We start from the raw sequence: 21,825 nt of genomic DNA on the forward strand, positions 1-21,825 counted from the left end.
TAGCAGGGGTATAATAGCAGGGGCACAGACAGAAGGTATGAAAGACAGACAAGACAGACAGGTGTGTGACTCACCCAGGGGGTCAGCGGAGGAGGCAGCCCTGCTGACCAGGCGAAGGCAGGACGTACTGGGGCCGGCGGGGCCGGGGGTAAGAGCCTCATGGTGAGACGGGGACGGGGTGCTCGACTTAGACAACGAAGACCCAGACTTCTCCACCTAAAGAGAGGTAACGAGATACAGTCATGATACAACTTCATACAGATAAGTAAGGGATGGTTCTCTCATTTGTTGATGTTGGGCACAATGTTAATGCTTGACAACGAATGTATAATACCTGTGCTGGGTCCTTGGCCTTGCCCGGTGTGGGGCTGCATGGTAGGGGGGAGGACGGGACCTCTCCGGGGCTCCTGGGGGACCCTGGTAACTCCTTCCTCAGGGTGGGGGCCCGGTCCAGACCGTTCCCGTGGGGGGAGTGAGGGGGGCTGCCCGCGGGAGATGTGGGTTCCTGTGTACATAGACCGATAAGGGACTCCAGGTCACCCCAAAACTACACAAGACCGTAGCTTCACATTAGCTGTCAAAAATCTCTAAAACTGTAAGATTATAGACATTATAGATCACTATAGTGTCCGTATGGATTTAAGCACAAGTGTGTATGAGGCCTGTACGATACTGTAAGTCAAACCCAGCAAACTGTCTACCTCCCTGCCACAGCCACCCCAATAAAACCATTCCCATCTTCTCCCAGTGTGCTGCAGTCAGCACATCTCCTGTAGCTGTGTCTGAGCAGAACACACATCCACAGACTGTACCACAACAATCACCAGAGACATCCCCTCTCACACACTCAATAAGAACATCTGTCAAATTCTCAAATTGTTCAAAATGCAAAAATCACACAAGAGACTTTCCCGCTTTTGTGCATTGTGCTGCGCAGTACCAAATGCAGAAAGCTTGGATAAAACATATATTTCGGTACACTGTATTAATTATTTAAACAATTTAAAATATTCTGAGGGCATAAATAAAGGAAACACACTGCTGCTATCTGATGAGAGGAGGGGTGTCTGTGCGTGTGTGTTCCAGAGCTGTGTTCAACAGGGAGAGACTTTACTCACTAGGAAAGGAGAGAACAGCAGCTCCTCATAATTCAGGGTGATTGGTGTCCTCATTGTGAAATTATCAATTTTACCCTCTACATTTAAAAATGACCATATACACTGATTGTTTAAAGCAAAACTACCAAAACTATTGCTGATGGTAAACCTGAACAATCAATTATATTGTAAGACTTAGCAGGTAGGCTATAGCCAGATGACAGTTGTGTCTCCGGTAGCAGTGCATAGATGTCAATAACCTAGCCAATGATATAGGTTGTCACTCAACTAATAAAACCTAACAACACGCAAGCCATTTTAGTATTTGAATGCTGAAGGTGCCACACAGATTTGCAAGAGCAGGAACAGGCAGTCTACTTCGCGTTTGTCAGCACGCGAAGCTGGGCACAGTACACAGTTTGACTAGGCTACTGATACTGCCTGGGGTTGTACAGCATGCAAACTGATCAATGACTCAACACTTTCACTTACACTGAAGGAGAGAGGATGCATCAGTTGTCACAAAAGATTAGGTATTTTCAGAAGATAGAAAAAAAATTCTTTTTTTGTGACAAAATGTTTATTTTATAATTTTTTTCATTGGGGAGGGCTACAGGTACACTACACAAACTCATACAATCTCATACTCTGTTTGCATTTTCCTGTTGGCTAATGCTCAAAAAGAAAAAAACATCCCAAAAAAGGTACAGAAATATAAAGTATTGATCATTTTGATCATATCATAGAATCAAAAAGTAACAATAAACCCTGTTTGCAAAGGAAAATAAAAACAAAAATGAGTCTCCACGCCCAACATCTCGCTGTGGATAATTCTAATGATTGAACTTCTAGTGGTAACTGTATCCACTGTTGAATTGAGAGAGAGTGAGGTGATTTCCGTCTAATAGCCAACATCTGTTTTGCAGCAGTGCTGCCTGCCAGCAGTAATTGTCTCTGATTAATTAGGAGATTCAAGAAACTATCATCGTTAAGTAACATAGTACAGTGCATTCGGAAAGTATTCAGACCCCATCCCCTTTTCCACATTTTGTTACGTTACAGCCTTCTTCTGAAAGGGATTCAATTCATTGTTTTCCTCATTCATCTACACACAATACCCCATAATGACAAAGCAAAAACAGCTTTTTAGAAATGTTTGCAAATGTATGAAAAAGAAATACCTTATTTACATAAGTATTCAGACCCTTTGCTATGAGACTCAATTGAGCCCAGGTGCATCCTGTTTCCATTGATCATCCTGGAGATGTTTCTACAACTTGAATGGAGTCCACCTGTGGTAAATTCAATTGATTGGACATGATTTAGAAAGGCACACATCTGTCTATATAAGGTCCCACAGTTGACAGTGCATGTCCGAGCAAAACATTTCTGCAGCCTTGAAGGTTCCCAAGAACACAGTGGCTTCCATCATTCTTAAATGGAAGAAGTTTGGAACCACCAAGACTCTTTCTAGAGCTGGCTGTCTGGCCAAACTGAGCATTCGGGGGAGAAGGCACTTGGTCAGGGAAGTGACCAAGAAGCCGATGGTCACTCTGACAGAGCTCCAGAGTTCCTCTGTGGAGATGGGATAACCTTCCAGAAGGACAACCATCTCTGCAGCACTCCACCAATCAGGCCTTTATGGTAGAGTGGCCAGATGGAAGCCACTCCTCAGTTAAAGGCATATGACAGCCCGCTTGGAGTTTGCCAAAAGGCACCTAAAGGACTCTCAGACCATGAGAAACAAGATTCTCTGGTCTGATGAAACCAAGATTGAACTCTTTGGCCTGAATGACAAGTGTCACGTCTGGAGGAAACCTGGCACCATCCCTACGTTAAAGTATGGTGGTGGCAGCATCATGCTGTGGGGATGTTTTTCAGCGGCAGAGAATGGGACACTAGTCAGATGAACGGAGCAAAGTACAGAGAGATCCTTGATGAAAACCTACTCCAGAGTACCTTTCAACAGAACAATGACCCTAAGCACACAGCCAAGACAACACAGGAGTGACTTTGGGATAAGTCAAATGTGCTTTTTTCTTTGTCATTATGGTGTATTTTGTGTAGACTGATAAGGAGAAATAACAATTTAATCAATTTTAGAATAAGGCTGTAACATAACAAAATGTGGAAAAAATTAAGAGGTCTGAATACTTTCCAAATGCACTGTACATGCATAGCATTGAATATTTACATTAATGTACTTTGAAAGGAATTTTGTAACTTTGTCCCAGAAGCATTTAACTGCAGTGCCTACCTGATTTAGGGGACACAGTGAACAGTGAGTTGGGAGTTGGTGCCAATTTCTTCGTAAAATATTTCCTTGGTAAATACATCTGTGAACAAACTTAAAGTTTATAAATTGATGGTTCAGATTACTGGATGCCATGTTCACGTTTCCATATTCTGTTCCAAAAAAGGGTTGTTCAGATTCACTTAGATCTAACCCATACTTTTTAATGGCTTGCCCAGAATATGAGCTTTCCAAAAGTTGTTTATAGACATCAGTCCTTTTGGGAGCCCAGATAATTTATTTATATTTCACATAATTGGATGGTTCGGTATTTGGGTTTCCCAAGGGACTCCATAGGACAGCATTGCTGACCTAAGTTGTAAATATAGAAAATAGAAGTTTCCTGTTAATGTTTATGTGTATTTCAATCTTGGAATGTTTTCAAACCATTACTATCCATGACATCAACAAGGGTACGGATTACACATTTGAACCATTGGGTCGATGCAAAAGGCCGCCCTCCATATTGCAAGGTGTTATTTTGAAATATTGGATTATGGGCATGCCATTTTGATATCAAGTTACATTGTTTTAAAATGTCGCGAAAATAGAGATTGTGTGAGCAATAGTAGGACCAAAGCGTAGTTTACATTGTTTAAACAGACGGATTTTGATGGGGATTTTTGTTTTATGTTATTTGATTTCCGCGGAGCCACGGAAATTGTAGGAGAAGGGTTAAGAGGTATATCAGTGAAGACCACCTCTTCCAAGGCAATTGGAGACACCATTTTTCTCTATGTACTCAGTCAGGGAACATAAGAATAAAGTCTAAACTGATTTAGGATGGGGCAAAATGCTAGTGCCTGGAAATACAATTTCAACTTTGGTACAGATAGTCCTCCTACTTCTTTCCCTCTTAATTTAATCTGGGATCACTTACATTGCCTTATTCATTTTTTAAATCCCACTATGGATTTTATCCCAAAAGCCAGAAGGGGAGACATGGGAAGAATTGAATTACAAATATCCAGCCATGGCCATTTTTCATTTTGACAATACATATTCTGCTGGTTAAAGCAACATGGATGTTAGTCCATCTACTGAGGTCGGATTGAATTGATTTGAACATTCTGTTTAAGTTTCTAGCAATGGTTTTATATAAGGAAGAAAATCTATTACACCCAAATATTTAAAATGGGAAATTATTGGGATTCCAAAAGCAGAGATGGAGTCTGGGTCTTGAGAGGAAGTAAGGCAGATTTGGGTCGATTAATTTAATAACTTGAGATGAAGCTGAATTTATCGATGATCTTCAATGCATTTGGGAGTGATTGAGATACAATATCTAGATATAGTAAAATATTGTCCACGTATAATGAGATGAAGTGATCAGGGAAATTGGTAAACAAATAACAAAGGAGAAATCAGATCCCCTTGTCTGTTGCTTATTGTGATTTTGAATGATCAGAGCAGATATTGCCTATAATATCTACGGCTGAGGGATTGGCATATTTAGTGTTTTAATCATATTAATGAAATTGGAGGCCAATTCCCATTTGTTCGAAGACAGACCAGAGATATGACCATTCTAGTCTATCAAAAAGCATTTTCTGCAACAGGAGATAAAACAGCCCAAGGTTCTGATGAAGCATTTAAGAGATGTAATAGTCAACGGAGGTTATCTGAGAATAAACGTTTTTTAACAAACCCACTTTGGGTAAGGAAGTCTCAAGACGGGACAACATTTTGGAAAACGGTTTGATATCTGTGTTTATCAAGATAAGGAGCGATAGTGAGAACACGGGGTAGCATCCTTACCTTAAAAAAAATACAAAAATGTAAAGCTAAAATAGTGGTGTATTCACATCTCCCAAATGAACCTTTGTGAACGGCTGTGTTAATCATTTCAAGCAATAGTGGACCAAATTGATTCCCACATTTTAAATAGACCTTAAGGGGGAATCCCGTACAGGCGATTTTCCTTTATTCATTCTACCCAATGTCCTTTTGAGTTCATTGAGAGAGATTTGGGTCCCAGCTGTTGAGAGAAGAGGAGTTCTTAATTATTTTAGAAAGGCCTTAGTCTGACATTGTGTGGATTTACAATCAGAGGTGTACAATTCTTTATAGAAGCGGGATAATCTTTGATTAATTTGGGTTCTGATAGTAATTCAATAGTTGCTATATCAGCTAAATGATCATTCCTGCATAGCTTGTTGGTAAATGACGGTGAAGATTACAATGGAAGTAATGGTTGAGTCGAACTCGATGGATAGCAAATTCTGCTCTCGGTCTTGTCAATCAATTAAGTTCTGTCTTGACTTTGGAAAGAGCTGCAACTCCCATACGGACTCGGGAGAGGCGAAGGTTGAAAGCCGTTTGTCCTCAAAATCCATCCAAGGAGCACTGCTTCTTGACACAATGCCCGCTTAACCCGGAAGCCAGTCACACCAATGTGTCAGAGGAAACACCGTACACCTGGTGACCATGTCAGCGTGCATGCGCCTGACCTGGCACAGGAGTCGCTAGAGCACGATGGGACAAGGACATCCCTGCTGGCCAAACCCTCCCCTATCCCGGACGACGCTGGGCCAATTGTGCGCCGCCCCATGGGTCTCCCGGTCGCGGCCGGCTGTGACAGAGCCTGGACTCGAACCAGGATCTCGAACCAGGATAGTGGCACAGCTAGCACTGCGATGCAGTGCCTTAGACCACCACGCCACTCGGGAGGCCTGATGCACTTGTATCTTAAACATTTTAATCGTTTTCCATTAGCAGTTACATGGGGTCAGATGACGTTGCATGTAGTAGGTGCTGATCTAAGGCCAGTTTAGCCTTTTCCCTCTAACGGGTTTGGTTAGAATTGGGAGAGGGTAAGCTCATCCAAGATCTGTGTCTACCTATGACTTGGTTATTCTTACTTCATTAGAGACATCAACCACCAGGTTATCCTCACTCTTGTCCCCATCACTGTCCTAAGAGACACAGAGGAGAGAATGTCAGGTGCACATCTCTCTCACGTAAACAATATTGCCCACCCTTCACACCTTCCCTCTGTCAGTCGTACACACAGACTAACACACACACTACACGCATACACAGATATGCCCACCTCCCTCCCTTTCTCTGTCTGTTTGGCCATATTACTACTTTATTCCTCTCTCTCCCTTCCTCTCTTCTTCTCCCCCTCTCTCTCTGGGAATAGTGGTGACAGCGATGGCACTTAATCACCATGGCAACAGTGCGTTGATGTGATCGTGGCCTGATATTCCTATTGACATCACAGTGGAGTGGCATCACCCCCTAATTATATTGCGCCAGATCAGGGCCATGTTGGAGAGGAGACTATTCCTAAACATAGACAGACCAGAGCTTGGACAAAAAAAAATATTGTACGAAGACAGACCAGAGCTGGGAGAAAAACATCCTGGATGTAGACAGACTGGAGCTAGGAGAAAAACATCCTGGACATAGACAGACCGGAGCTAGGAGAAAAACATCCTGGATGTAGACAGACTGGAGCTAGGAGAAAAACATCCTGGATGTAGACAGACTGGAGCTAGGAGAAAAACATCCTGGATGTAGACAGACTGGAGCTAGGAGAAAAACATCCTGGATGTAGACAGACTGGAGCTAGGAGAAAAACATCCTGGATGTAGACAGACCGGAGCTAGGAGAAAAACATCCTGGATGTAGACAGACCGGAGCTAGGAGAAAAACATCCTGGATGTAGACAGACCGGAGCTAGGAGAAAAACATCCTGGATGTAGACAGACCGGAGCTAGGAGAAAAACATCCTGGATGTAGACAGACCGGAGCTAGGAGAAAAACATCCTGGATGTAGACAGACCGGAGCTAGGAGAAAAACATCCTGGACATAGACAGACCGGAGCTGGGAGAAAAACAACCATTACATCATGTAGTACAGAGAGGCGGATGATCAACAGAGCTCCCTGTCCAGCCTGTTTTAAAAACACAACATCTCCCTTCACGATAAGCTACACTGATGTGATATTTAAGGCAGTTCTCATAGAGGAGCTATGTCAATCAGAATACTCACTCCACAGAGAGAGAGATCATGTTCACTAGGCTAATCTATTTTGGCCATTGCATGTCTTACCCTTCCAAGCTAAACACATATTTGACTAGCAGAATGACTGTGACCTCTGGTTGACCTGTGATGTCAGAGACTTGGGGCTGATCCAGTGTTAATACTCCAGTGCAGGTTTAATTGAATGGCATACATACGTAGTGAGGTGGGAGGGGCTCCTTGTCATCACAGCGCCTCCTCTTAGCGTCGCCCCCTCCCTGGGAGGAGGAGTACCCCCCCGACGGGCCCTGGCGCTCCTCCACTTGCTGGCTGTCTGTCGACGACACAGACTTACTCTGCACACACACACATATCAAATAAAAAAGAGCTGACACACAACAGGTAAGTCATACAGAAAATGCAATCAAACAACACATTAAAAGTGTATTAACTTTCTCCCTGACACGGAAAAGCTCATATGACTCTCAAATATGACTCTGATCATTTTACAAGAAGCCAATTTTCTGGCTATTTATACTAGAAAGAGCATGGTGTGATCACCATAACAGAGGAATAAAACATCAAAGTGGAGTATTATTTCTGGGGTCTATGTGGGCTAACTCTATTCTCTTTCATCGGTTGACTCCTATGGAACGTTCTGTTCTTTTGAACTGTGGAGGACACAGACAGGAAGCTGGTTGGATGGACGAGACCAGAACACAAAGAACCACAGTTTTCTCAACAAACTCCCAGTCTTCTCCTCCATCTGTCCCTCCCGCTCTTCCCCTTGCTTTTTCTTTCTTCCTCTCCATTTAAAAAAAAAAATCACATAAGCACAACTTAACAAATAGCAATTGATATGCATGCTCCCTCCCTTCCGCCATCCATATTTGGGGGGGGGGTTATAAGCTAGTCTAGTCACATCTAGTTTATAAGATGTATCATTTAGCAGGAGTCGGTAGAGCACGATGGGACAAGAACATCCCTGCTGGCCAAACCTCCCCTAACTCGGACGATGCTGGGACAATTGTGCGCCGCCCCATGGGTCTCCCGGTCACGGCCGGCTGTGACAGAGCTCGGACTCGAACCAGGATCTCTCTTTTTTTAATTTTAATTTTACCCCTTTTTCGTGGTATCCAATTGTTGTAGTAGCTACTATCTTGTCTCATTGCTACAACTCCCGTACGGGCTCGGGAGAGACGAAGGCTGAATGTCATGCGTCCTCCGATACACAACCCAACCAGCCGTACTGCTTCTTAACACAGCGCGCATCCAACCGGGAAGCCAGCCGCACCAATGGAGCAGAGGCATAGGGCCTCTGTGCACCTGGCAACCTTGGCTAGCGTGCACTGCGCCCGGCCCGCCACAGGAGTCGCTGGTGCGCGATGAGACAAGGAGATCCCTACCGACCAATCCCTCCCTAACTCGCATGGCCAATTGTGCGTCGCCCCACGGACCTCCCGGTCGCGGCCGGTTACGACAGAGCCTGGGCGCGAACCCAGGGATGGCACAGCTGGCGCTGCAGTACTGCGCCCTTAACCACTGCGCCACCCGGGAGGCCAGATGCCTTAAGATGTTGATATAATATATCCACATACTTTTCCTCCCTCATGTAGCCATCTATTTTGTGAAGTCACTCTGGAGGCCCCTTGATAATTTATATTCTAAATAAAAATATTTGAATAAAAATGATATAATAATATATATAGTTTTCATTTTTTATATCTGTGTCCATATTGTCCATGAGTTTCTAATATATAAACCATATGGTTCAAGAGAAAAATTGGCTAATTAATGAATAAAGCATCTAATCAACAATGGCATTATTTTCAATTAACATTACAACTCGTCCAACTACTGTCTTTTTTTCATAACTGCCACCAGTTTGATGCCAAAACATCGACAACAAAGACATATTAACATAGTGAAATAAATAAGTGTGTATAAAATATTCAAGCTGAAACCCTCATATTAAACACTAATGGTATTCACTAAGTTGATGGTTTACATTTAGGATCATGTTTAACAGTTTTGTCATTAGTTATTTAATTATTTCATATAGGCCAGAGAGAGGGCCAGAGATAATTACAGACACCTGTGATAATTTGAGGTACTCAAAATGGCCGCTATATGTCTTGTGATACTTTACATAAAAACCCTCTCTTTGCAAACCTACCATTGGGCCTGAGTTAAGGAACAACATAACTGTTCTACTGTTGTACTAGCTATGCTAACCTAGGTGCTGGTCCTATTAATGGAAACTCTCCAACAAAACAGACCCTTTTAGAGGTCCTCTTTAAAGAGGGTCTCACAGTCACACACACACACGCGAACGGACACACACGTTGGGGTTACTTACCCTGCTTGGCGCAGCCTCTGTGAAGGGAACAGAAAGAGGGAAGGAGCAGTAGAGGGGTAGAGGGGGAAGGGGTAGAGGGGATTGACGTCAGCATAGATAATAATAACAACAGCCCCACAGCATGCCAAGGCCAACCTGAAAAAGTCCTGTCCCCGTGCAATAAAAACACAAGCTTTGTATTGTACATGTTTCCAATCTGCAGTGCTGCCCTCTCCGTCTCGGTCTCCACTCCTCAGAGACACAATGCTTTCTGTCTTCCCGTTCATTCATTCAGCACTCATCTGTCTGCTGTCTCTCTCTCGTTCTTTTTCTGCACCAGGGTCCTACAAGTTTAACATCTAGTCACCCTCCATCAATACAGCCTCGCAGGCAACTGAATGCCATTTGTTAGTTGTTCAATGTTTAATGAGCGCTGTTCCTCAAATTATTCCGCCACCCTTTGAGTTCAACAAAAGTTCAACCAAGTGGTTATTTTGTATCAAAAGCTGACACATTTCAGTACAACAGTTCTTCACCAGTGTCCTTCACGTGGAGGTCAGTCAGTGAGTAGTACCTCTTAGGTGCTCAGGGTCCAGGTGGTTGCGTTCATCCTTGGAGGCCAGGTGGGCTGAGACCCCCATGGCTCCAGTAAGGGCAAGCAGACCTGAACCTCCCCCCAGAGAGAGGCCTGATGGGTGGGGAGTCAGGGGAATACCTGGGGTGTGGTGAGACAGATGCTGGAGCTGCTGCTGCTGTACACCAGGGAGACAGGGCAGGGGGAGAAGGAGGACAGGGGGAGAGAGAGAGAGAGAGAGAGAGAGAGAGAGAGAGAGAGAGAGAGAGAGAGAGAGCGAGAGCGAGAGAGGGGACAGGGAGAGCAAGAGGGGACAGGGAGAGCGAGAGAGAGAGAGAGAGAGAGAGAGGACACAGGGAGGGAGAGAGAGAGATAACACAGGGAGGGAGAGAGATAACACAGGGAGAAAGAGAGGGAGGACAGGAGGAGGGAGATAGATCGGGAGAAGGAGGAATAGAGAAAAGATAGCGCAACAGGAAGAGAGAGAAAGAGAAAGAGTGGGGCAGAAGGAGAGAACAAAACAAAGGGGGGAAAAATATATGGGATGTGGAGGGAGAGGAGAGGAGGGCGGGTACAGACAGATAAAGAGAGGCTATTTTCCTTGGGTCTTATTACAACTTATTTTAGTGTGTGTGTGTGTGTGTGTGTGTGTGTGTGTGTGTGTGTGTGTGTGTGTGTGTGTGTGTGTGTGTGTGTGTGTGTTACAGTGAGAGCTTGTCGGAGCTCTGATCACATTACACTCTACTTACACCCCGGCACTTTAAACACTGCAGAGAGAGAGGTGTGCATGCCCCTGTAGACTGTGTCTTTGTGTGTGTGTGTGTTGATGTTGATAGTGTCGCTGTTGGGGGTGTGAGGGTTGTCATGGTGACCAGAGGTGACTCACCCCAATGATGGCGTTGAGTTCGGCCATAGTGACCTGTTTGGCCCTCTCCACTGCCTGGACCACCTGCTGTTGATGCTACACACACACACACACACACACACACACACACACACACACACACACACACACACACACACACACACACACACACACACACACACACACACACACACACACACAGGTTATTTATCCCGCTGTGACATACACTATATACAGTGCCTTGAAAAAGTATTCATCCCCTTGGCATTTTTCCTATTTTGTTGCATTACAACCTGTAATCAAAATATATTTTTATTTGGATTTCATGTAATGGACATGCACAAAATAGTCCAAATTGGTGAAGTGAAAAAAATAACTTGTTTCAAAATATTCAATTAAAAAAATTAAAAACAGAAAAACGGTGCGTGCATACTGTATGTATTCACCCCCTTTGCTATGAAGCCCCTAAATAAGATCTGGTGCAACCTTCAAAGTCACATAATTAGCTAAATAAAGTCCACTTGTTTGGAATTTAAATGCCCCAGAGTCTGCAACACCACTAAGCAAGGTGCACCATCAAACAAGTGGCACCATGAATACCAAGGAGCTCTCCAAACAGGTCAGGGAAAAGTGGGGGAGAGGTACAGATCAGGGTTGGGTTATAACAAAAATATCAGAAACTTTGAACATCCCAAGGAGCACCATTAAATCCGTTATTAAAAAATGTAAAGAATATGGCACCACAACAAACCTGCCAAGAGAGGATCTCCCACCAAAATTCACAGACCAGGCAATGAGGGCATTAATCAGAGAGGCAACAAAGAGACCAAAGATAACCCAGAAGGAGCTGCGAAGATCTCCACAGCGGAGATTGGAGTATCTGTCCATAGGACCACTTTAAGCCATACACTCCACAGAGCTGGGCTTTACCTAAGAGTGTCCAAGCAAACATGTTTGGTGTTCACCAAAAGGCATGTGGGAGACTCCCCAAACATATGGAAGAAGGTACTCTGGTTAGATGAGACTAAAATTGAGCTGTTTGGCCGTCAAGGAAAACGCTATGTCTGGCACAAATCCAACACCTCTCATCACCCCGAGATCACCATCCCCACAGTGAAGCATGGTGGTGGCAGCATCATGCTGTGGGGATGTTTTTCCATCAGCAGGGAATGGGAAACTGGTCAGAATTTAAGGAATGATGGATGGCGCTAAATACAGAGACATTCTTGAGGGAAACCTGTTGTTTCAGTCTTCCAGAGATTTGAGACTGGGATGGAGGTTCACCTTCCAGTAGGACAATGGCCCTAAGAATACTGCTAAAGCAACACTCAATTGGTTTAAGGGGAAACATTTAAATGTCTTGGAATGGCCTAGTCAAAGCACAGACCTCAACCCAATTGAGAATCTGTGGTATGACTTAAAGATTGCTGTACACCAGTAGAACCCATCCAACTTGAAGAAGCTTGAGCAGTTTTGCCTTGAAGAATGGGCAACAATCCCAGTGGCTAGATGTGTCCAAGCTTATAGAGACTTACCCCAAGAGGCTTGCAGCTGTAATTGCTGCAAGAGGTTGCTCTACAAAGTATTGACTTTGGGGGAGTGAATACTTATGCACGCTCAAGTTCATTTTTTTTGTCTTACTTCTTGTTTGTTTCACAATAAAACATCATTTGTATCTTCAAAGTGGTAGGCATGTTGTGTAAATCCAGGTTGTAAAGGCAACAAAATAGGAAAAATGCCAAGGTGGGTTAATACTTTCGCAAGCCACTGTATAAACAATAGTATGTGGACACCCCTTCAAATTAGTGGATTTGGATATTTCAGCAACACCCGTGGCTGACAGGTGTATAAAATCGAACACACAGCCATGCAATCTCCATAGACAAACATTGGTGGTAGTAGAATGGCCTTATTGAAGAGCTCAGTGACTTAAAATGTGGCACCATCATAGGATGCCACCTTTCCAACAAGTCAGTTTGTCAAATTTCTGCCCTACTAGAGCTGCCCTGGTCAACTGTAAGTGCGGTTATTGTGAAGTGGAAACTTCTAGGAGCAACAACGGCTCAGCCGCGAAGTGGTAGGCCTCACAAGCTCACAGAACGGGACCGCCGAGTGCTGAACCGCCTAGCGCATAAAAATCGTCTGTCCTGAAGCAACGTCAGCACAAGAACTGTTAGTCGGTAGCTTCATGAAATGGGTTTCCATGGCCGAGCAGCCGCACACAAGCCTAAGATCACCATGCACAATGCCAAGCGTCGGCTGGAGTGGTGTAAAGCTCACCACCATTGGACTCTGGAGCAGTGGAAACGCGTTCTCTGGAGTGATGAATCACCCTTCACCATCTGGCAGTCCGACAGACAAATCTGGGTTTGGCGATTGCCAGGAGAACGCTACCTGCCCAAATGCATAGTGCCAACTGTAAAGTTTGGTGGAGGAGGAATAATGATCTGGGGCTGTTTTTCATGTTTTGGCTAGGCCCCTTAGTTCCAGTGAGGGGAAATCTTAATGGTACAGCATACAATGACATTCTAGACGATTCTGTGCTTCCAACTTTGTGGCAACAGTTTGGGGAAGGCCCTCTCCTGTTTCAGCATGACAATGCCCCTGTGCACAAAGCGAGATCCATACAGAAATGGTTTGTCGAGATCGGTGTGGAAGGACTTGACTGGCCCGCACAGAGCCCTGACCTCAACCCCATCGACCACCTTTGGGCTGAATTGGAACACCGACAGTGAGCCAGGCCTAAACGCCCAACATCAGTGCCTGACCTCACTAATGCTCTTGTGGCTGAATGGAAGCAAGTCCCTGCAGCAATGTTCCAACATCTAGTGGAAAGCCTTCCCAGAGGAGTGGAGGCTGTTATAGCAGCAAAGGGGGAACCAACTCAATATTAATACCCATGATTTTGGAATGAGATGTTCGACGAGGAGGTGTCCACATACTTATATTGTACCTGACATATGTTTTGTAATCTCATTCACAAACACACCGTTTGTCACATACTGTTCACATAATACAAATATCACAACAAACACTCGCTGAAGAAAACATACTGTATGCACATGCAGTACTAATGTATGCACTGATTGAGCTACCAGACACCCACATGGAAAAAAAGTCACATACCCACACAAACGTACGCAGCAGGACTGCACACTCAAACGACCCAAACCTACACCTATTTACTCATTCAAATGTACACACACACACACACACTGCGTAAACACACACAGAGGCAGTATTGATCAATGTAAAACAGTCGCCAGCTCTGTGACCTTCCCTTCAGTGGACACACACTTGTCACCGGACACACACACAAAAACAAACTATGTATTATAAAGCCAGTGCAGCCAGGTGTGTGTGTGTGTGTGTGTGTGTGTGTGTGTGTGTCAGTGATTCTTACCTCCTGAGATAGGAAGGGGATAATCTGAGCACAGATGGCACTGAGACGCTTCACAATCTCCGCCTGCAACACACACACACACACTTCAGTCTCATCTTATGTTTCATACAAGGTAATATAGCACAACATTATTCATGCCCCTTGGGCCATCAGGGTAATTTTCTTCTGGGAAGCAGCAGGAGCAACAAACACATACATCAATGAAAGTACAGACACTTTGTCCATACCATCTCATACAGTTATCAAAGTTAGATCATTTCATTGAGGCAAATCTGGTTAGTAAACGTGATGGAGGTAGTTCGGTGACAACTGAGCTCCTCAAGCTCATACCTTGGCTTTAGATCAGCGGACTAACAGTCATGTGGCATGCAGGTGACCTGGTTTCAAACCCAGCCTACCACAAGTGAATGAGAGAGAAAAATAATAGAGAAAGAGTATGAGACCGGAAGAGAGAAAGTGGAAGAGAGAAGCTTTGAAAGGCCAGCTATGTTATTAGACTCCAGTTTCTCATGCAGGTCTCTCCCTTTCCTCAATGCATTCAATGCCATTCTTTCATCCATTTTCTCTAGCTCGCCGAGGCCCATTGAAAATTCTCTCTCTAGACGCGAGGAGTCGAGGACATTGAATTGTTGTCTATTCTACATACACACACATATACACACGCATGCACGCACACACACACACACAGAAAAGCACTAATGTGGCAACACACACGACATATGGTACAAAGGAAAATGTACAAATGAGCATGCACACACACGTCTATGCACACACACACTACATGCCTCACCTATTTCTGCCCTGAGACTCATTATGTTCTCTTCTTCACTCAGGCGTTCTCACCCTCTTTAACAGCTTTCCCACTGAGCCATTATTACCCTATTCATCCTTTTCCTTCCTTCATCTCTCTCTATCCTCCCTCCCCTGCCTGCATCCCTGCCTGCCTCCCTCCGTGATGGTTGTCTATTTGTGTGTCCTCCATCCCTCCAATCTAACACATGTTTCTGACACACAAAGGGAGACAAACGAGATTAGAGGACACAGGAAGTCCTGACACCCCCTCTACACTGACTGACAGGAGCTTATTTATACACACACACTGCCAGCCTGTCCCATCTCAATACAGGCCAAATTATACAACACAGCTCTCTGATAGATACATCGCTCTGTTCAAAGGGTAGAGAAGACCTAGCTAATTATATAGTGTGTGTGTGTGTGTGTGTGTGTGTGTGTGTGTGTGTGTGTGTGTGTGTAGACTGGCTTGTGTGTGTGTGTGTGTGTGTGTGCGTGGTGAAAGGGAGAGAGAGGACATGAAATAGTCAGAAGAGAGAAAGGGAAGAGGGAACAGGGAACAGGGACTCTCCTATTGGCCTTGAGACAGAGGGGGTTTATTTTCACTGGACTGTGTCTACAATAAACTGTATTGATGCTGTGCAACAGTAATACATGTAGCTAGACACAGACAGAGATGCATACAAAGCTCTCCCTCGTTCTCCATTGATCAAATCTGACCATAACTCTATCCTCCTGATTCCTGCTTACACGCAAAAACTCAAACAGGAAGTACCAGTGATGCACTCAATACGGAAGTGGTATGAAGCGGATGCTAAACTACAGTACTGTTTGGCTAGCACAGGCTGGAATATGTTCCGTCATGCGTCATGCGTCACAAAAAAAAAAAAAAAAGGAAGCAAACCATTTCATTCTTTTTCTTCCTACATAAGTATGTACATATCCCAACCAGAAACCATGGGTTACAGGCTAAAGGCTAGAGCTGTTACTTTCAAAGAGCTGGACACTAACACGGGTGGTAATAAGAAATCCTGCCAAGCTCTATGTCGAACCATCGAACAGGCAAACTGTCAATACAGGACTAAGATCAGATCCTACTACATCGGCTCTGACACTCGTCGGATGTGGCAGGGCTTGCAAACTATCACAGACTACAGAGGGAAACCCAGCCGCGAGCTTCCCAGTGACGCAAGCCTACCAGAAGAGCTAAATGCCTTCAATGCCCGCTTCGAGGCAAGCAACACTGAACCATGCGTGAGAGCACCAGCTGTTCCGGACGACTGTGTGATCACTCTCTCCGTGGCCGATGTGAGTAAGACCTTTAAACAGGTTAACATTCACAAGGACGCAGGGTGAGACTGATTACCAGGGCACGTACTCAGAGTATGCGCTGACCAGCAGCCAAGTGCCTTCACTGACATTTTCAACCTCTCCCTGAACCAGTCTGTAATACCTACATGTTTCAAGCAGACCACCATAGTCCCTGTGCCCAAGAACGCCAAGGTAACCTGGCAGTGTGGTGCCAGGAAAACAACCACTCCCTCAACGTCAGCAAGACAAAGAAGCTGATCGTGGACTCCATAGTGGAAAATGTACCCAATTATCATACTTGAGTAAAAGTACTTTCATTGAAAATTACTCAAGTAAATGTCACCCAGTAAAATACTACTTGAGTAGAAATCTAAAAGTATTTGGTTTTAAATATACACAACATGACAAAAGGTATGTGGACACCTGCTCGTCGAACATCTCATTCCAAGATCATGGGCATTAATAAGAGAGTTCCCCCTCTGTTGCTATAACAGCCCCCACTCTTCTGGGAAGGCTTCTACCCCCAAGCCATACGGCTGCTAAATAGTTAGTTAAATAGTTAACCAATATCTACTCGGAATATCTGCATTGACCCTTTTGCACAAACTTATTTTTTTTACTAATCACATACGCTGCTGCTACTGTTTACTACATGTTACTTAATTCTTAGTTACTGTATGTGTACAAACTGTATCTACCTCAATTACCTCTTACCCCTGCACATCAACTCAGTACTGGTGCCCCTTGTACATAGCCAAGTTATCATTACTCATTGTGTATTTATTATGACTTTTATTATTACTTGTTTTACTTTTCTATTATTTCTCTATTTTCTTTCTATCTGCATTGTTGGGAAGGGCCTGTATGTAAGCATTTCACTGTTAATCCACACCTGTTGTTTCCAAACATGTGAAGAATAAAATGTTATTTTATTTTATTTAGACAGAGAAACTAATAATTTAGTTGTTGACGAGCCAACAACACAACCATGACTGCAACTGATCCTGGATCTGTCAGACAAAAGTCTTGGCAGCCTGCTACAAACAGAGATCAGCACGGCTTCTTCTCCTTCATCCCTTTCACTCTCCCTCTCTTTCTCCAGCGTAGGCCAGTTGTCAGCAATAACATGGACTTTCTCTGCCAAAAGAGTGCATAACATGCTGACCACACCGCTCGCATTACACATACATGTTGTTATTCAATAATATCATCCAAACTATGTGTCAACAAGCATCTTATTTTGTTTCTTCGCTCCGTGTCGACAATAAAGGGTCCAGGCCAACTGGCAAGGGTGTTATTGTAGCCCTAGAATTAGCTGGTATATGGGTCTAGCTCAAGGATAGCTCAAGGCTAGCTGGTGCTTGCTTCTGGACAGAGGCGTTAGCTAACAGTAGCCACTCTTTTGCAGCTAGCTAGCTGCGATGATCCGGTGTAACGATCCAGAGCGGCAGGAATCCAGTGATGTGGTAGAGAGAAGCTCTGGGTTGACATCGCGCTATGCTGACTGGCAGGTATTGTCCGAGCTAAGGCTGGCTGGTGACCGAGAAAAAGGCGAAGACAGCTAGCTGTGACTAACAAAGACTAGTAGCTAGTTAGCTGGCAAGCTCCTGATGGAAGTTCCAGTTATAAGGAATAAAAATAGCAGATCCGTACCACATTGGGTGCAGGAAAGTATATTTAGTTCGTAGATAGAAAGTGAGATTAAGATATATACGAAAAAGACCAGCTATTTACACGGGATAAGACCAAGACAAACACACATGTTGTAACGGCATTCTTCCTCCTCTTCTGAGGAGGAGTAGCGAGAAGGATCGGAGGACCAATGCGCAGCGTGGTAAGTGTCCATAACGTATATTTAAAGACATAAACTGAACACTACAAAACAATAAACGTGAAACGAACGAAACCGAAATAGTACCGTGTGGCAACAAACACAAACATGGAAAACAAACCCCCACAACTCAAAAGTGAAACCCAGGCTACCTAAGTATGATTCTCAATCAGAGACAACTAACGACACCTGCCTCTGATTGAGAACCATACTAGGCTGAACTCAAAACCCCAACATAGAAAAACACACATAGACTGCCCACCCCGACTCACGCCCTGACCATACTAAATAAAGACAAAACAAAGGAAATAAAGGTCAGAACGTGACAGTACCCCCCCCCCCCCCCCCCCCCCAAAGGTGCTGACTCCTGCCGCAAAACCTGAACCTATAGGGGAGGGTCTGGGCGGGCGTCTGTCCGCGGTGGCGGCTCTGGCGGCTCACAGTTTTTCTCCGCCTCATTGTCCTCCTCCGTGGCCTCTTAAACACGGCGACCCTCGCCGCCGACCTCGGACTGGAGAATGGACGGGAGGCTCCGGCCTGATTGAAAGATGAACTGAGGTCCACACTCTTAGTCCAGTTGGTGGTGGTAATGCACCTTAAAGTTGGTTGCCAACCACCATATAAAGTCCACAGAAGAAGAAGCCTGAAGGAGGAGAGATTACTAGAAACTGACAAAATATTCCCTTTATCTGTGGATTAATTGTTGGAGTAGAGAACACACGACTTTGTGTGACTCAAAATGGGTCAAAATTCTACAAAGATCTCGGAAAAAAGTACCTTGTGCGTTTCAGATAAAATAACAACCCAATGTTTATATCCCAGGTGAAATGAGCTAGCAACGGCAAGCTAGCTGAATGTCCATGAATGTTTAAAGTGTTTCGACCTGTCCCTAAAGTAATATAGTTGGTTCAGAGTTCGTTTTGATATTTCAACCTGCGTGTCCTGATCGTGTCTGGTGTGGATGGACAAAATCATCATGCGCGCGACGGCGGACGCACACGCCCAGTCTAGTCAGCATGTAAGGGAGTTTTGGCAGGGCTGTGAATAGAGGGATGGATGAATGGGTGGATGGATACAAAGGAAGAAGAGAGAGCTGGTCAATAAACACCTGAGGATAAATAATCTGCCGACAGAACACTGCTGTCTCTTTGTCTGGCAGAGGGGGGATGAGATGAGGAGGAGAGAAATGTGGAGGAGAGGAGAGATAATGTCAGTCTATGTTAAGCTGCATTTTAAACAGAGCAGCAAATCACCCTAAATTCTTACAAAATGAGGGAGGAAGAGAAGATGGATGGATGAGAGGGAGGACAAGGACCCAGTCCTCTGGAGGCTGTGGAGCACACCAGTCAATCACTGCCTGAGGCGGACACAAACGCGAACGCATGCACATACACACACACACGCATGCCCGCACACATATACACTCAGCGTGCTCGCCAATCATCAGATATGTTTCAGAGTCACAATTAACACAGTGAGCTGAAACACAAGAGTCATTACTGAGACTCTGAAACTAACGCAAGTGGATCCTCAGTATGACATAGACAAGCTGCAGTAAGCTTTTCTGGAGTATTTACTTTATAACACAATGCAAATGTTTTGCTAATAAAGCTTTGTGAAATGTAATGTGATTTGAGTGGGGGTGGGGGGGGGGGTGGGTGCTCATTTGGGCAATGCCAGCTGAGTCTTTCCCTGAGCCCCAGTGTGGCTGTGCTGGTCAGCTTTAGAGAGAAGAGGTGGATGAGGGTGTGTGTGGGTGTGTTCTTGTGCATGTGTGTGAGTATTTCATTTTATGTGTTTGTGCATGCCTTCCTGACTGCAATGCATCTCAGTGCATCTCAGTGTATGCTTGCGCGCCTACATGTGTGTTTAGCAGGAGTCCCCCCAGCCCCTTCAGCCCTGTAGCACCAGAGAGAGAGAGAGAGAGAGAGAGAGAGAGAGAGAGAGAGAGAGAGAGAGAGAGAAATCATATCTACTGGGTGAAATACAAGTGTGCCATCACAGCAGAAAGATTTGTGACCTGTTGCCACAAGAAAAGGGCAACCAGTGAAGAACAAACACCATTGTAAATACAACCCATATTTATGTTCAGTAATCGTCCCTTTTGTACTTGAACTATTTGCACATTGTTACAACACTGTATTTAGACATAATGACATTTGAAATGTCTTTATTATTTTGGAACTTCTGTGAGTGTAATGTTTACTGTTAATAATTAAAAGTGAAATAAACAATAAAAATGATCTACTTCACTTGCTTGGCAATGTTAACATATGTTTCCCATGACAATAAAGCCCTTGAATTGAATTGAGATCCCGGTCAGCCAGCCTAAGTCTAGCCTTATCTCCCTCCCCCTGCTGCCAAACACCATGCCATGACAGGACATGGGTCTGCGCCATCGTGAGCAAATTAATTTTGTCCCGACTCAAAACGCGATCCCGACACACAGGTTGAAATATCAAATCAAACTCTGAACCAATTCTATTAATTTGGGGACAGGTCGAAAATAAATGAAACATTTATGGCAATTTAGCTAGCTAGCTTGCAGTTGCTAGCTAATTTGTCCTATTTAGCTAGCTTGCTGTTGCTAGCTAATTTGTCCTGGGATATAAATGTTGAGTTGTTATTTTACCTGAAATGCACAAGGTCCTCTACTCTGCCAATTAATCCACACATTAAACGGTCAACCAAAACGTTTTCTTTTTCTTCTTTGGACTTTATATAGCGATTGGCATCTACTTTCATAAAAAGGTGTATTACCACTACCGACCGACCGCAGTTCATCTTTCAATCACCCGTGGATATAACCAATGAGATGGCATGTGGGTATCTGCTTCTATAAACCATGGGAGGCAGGACTTGTGACGCTGACCACGCATTCAGCGTCACAAATAGAACTGACTTCTGTTTTAGTGCTTGGCAACTCAGACTCTCGTTGGCGCGTGAGCAGTGTGGGTGCAATGATTGAATAACATGTATGTGTACATTTATTTTGCAATGCACGCGGTAGTCAGCATGTAATGGAACTGCTCTCCTCTCTCTGCAAACACTTTAAGACAAATATTAGTGACCAATGATGCACTAACGAGCCACTGGTTGTGGTCACAGCCACAGATTAAATAAATAACTGATCTCTTTCTCCCTCACCTATTCTTTCTCTCACTCTTTCTCTCTGTGCACTTAGACTCTCTGTCTATCTTTCTCTTTCCTCTGTGCAGTTGGTCTCTTTCTCTCCTCATCCTGTTCACAACCCCCCCCCCCTTCCTCTCTCTCCCTCCCACTTTTCCTCCCCTCTGGGCAGCCCCTCTTCCTGGCGCTGAGCCAGCAGCCCCCCTTCCATCCTCTCTGATT

General features: G+C 44.5%; 1 protein-coding gene across 2 annotated transcripts in view; it reads right to left on the reverse strand.

The window, feature by feature from the left end:
- The window catches only part of LOC139406546 (transducin-like enhancer protein 4), an 83,722-nt gene that overhangs the window by 21,604 nt on the left and 40,293 nt on the right, over positions 1-21,825 (reverse strand). Inside the window, exons 5-12 of one of the 2 annotated variants that reach the window (XM_071149242.1) lie at positions 14,541-14,603; positions 11,159-11,233; positions 10,273-10,447; positions 9,720-9,736; positions 7,579-7,716; positions 6,252-6,305; positions 335-505; positions 75-216 (exon numbers count right to left, since the gene is read on the reverse strand). In XM_071149242.1, the coding sequence (XP_071005343.1) occupies positions 75-216; positions 335-505; positions 6,252-6,305; positions 7,579-7,716; positions 9,720-9,736; positions 10,273-10,447; positions 11,159-11,233; positions 14,541-14,603 (835 nt within the window). Of the gene's footprint in view, positions 1-74; positions 217-334; positions 506-6,251; positions 6,306-7,578; positions 7,717-9,719; positions 9,737-10,272; positions 10,451-11,158; positions 11,234-14,540; positions 14,604-21,825 lie in introns of both variants that reach the window. The other variant, XM_071149241.1, reaches the window with a different exon arrangement.

The sequence above is a fragment of the Oncorhynchus clarkii genome, chromosome 4, assembly GCF_045791955.1.
Source record: "Oncorhynchus clarkii lewisi isolate Uvic-CL-2024 chromosome 4, UVic_Ocla_1.0, whole genome shotgun sequence".
Lineage (NCBI taxonomy): Eukaryota > Metazoa > Chordata > Actinopteri > Salmoniformes > Salmonidae > Oncorhynchus > Oncorhynchus clarkii.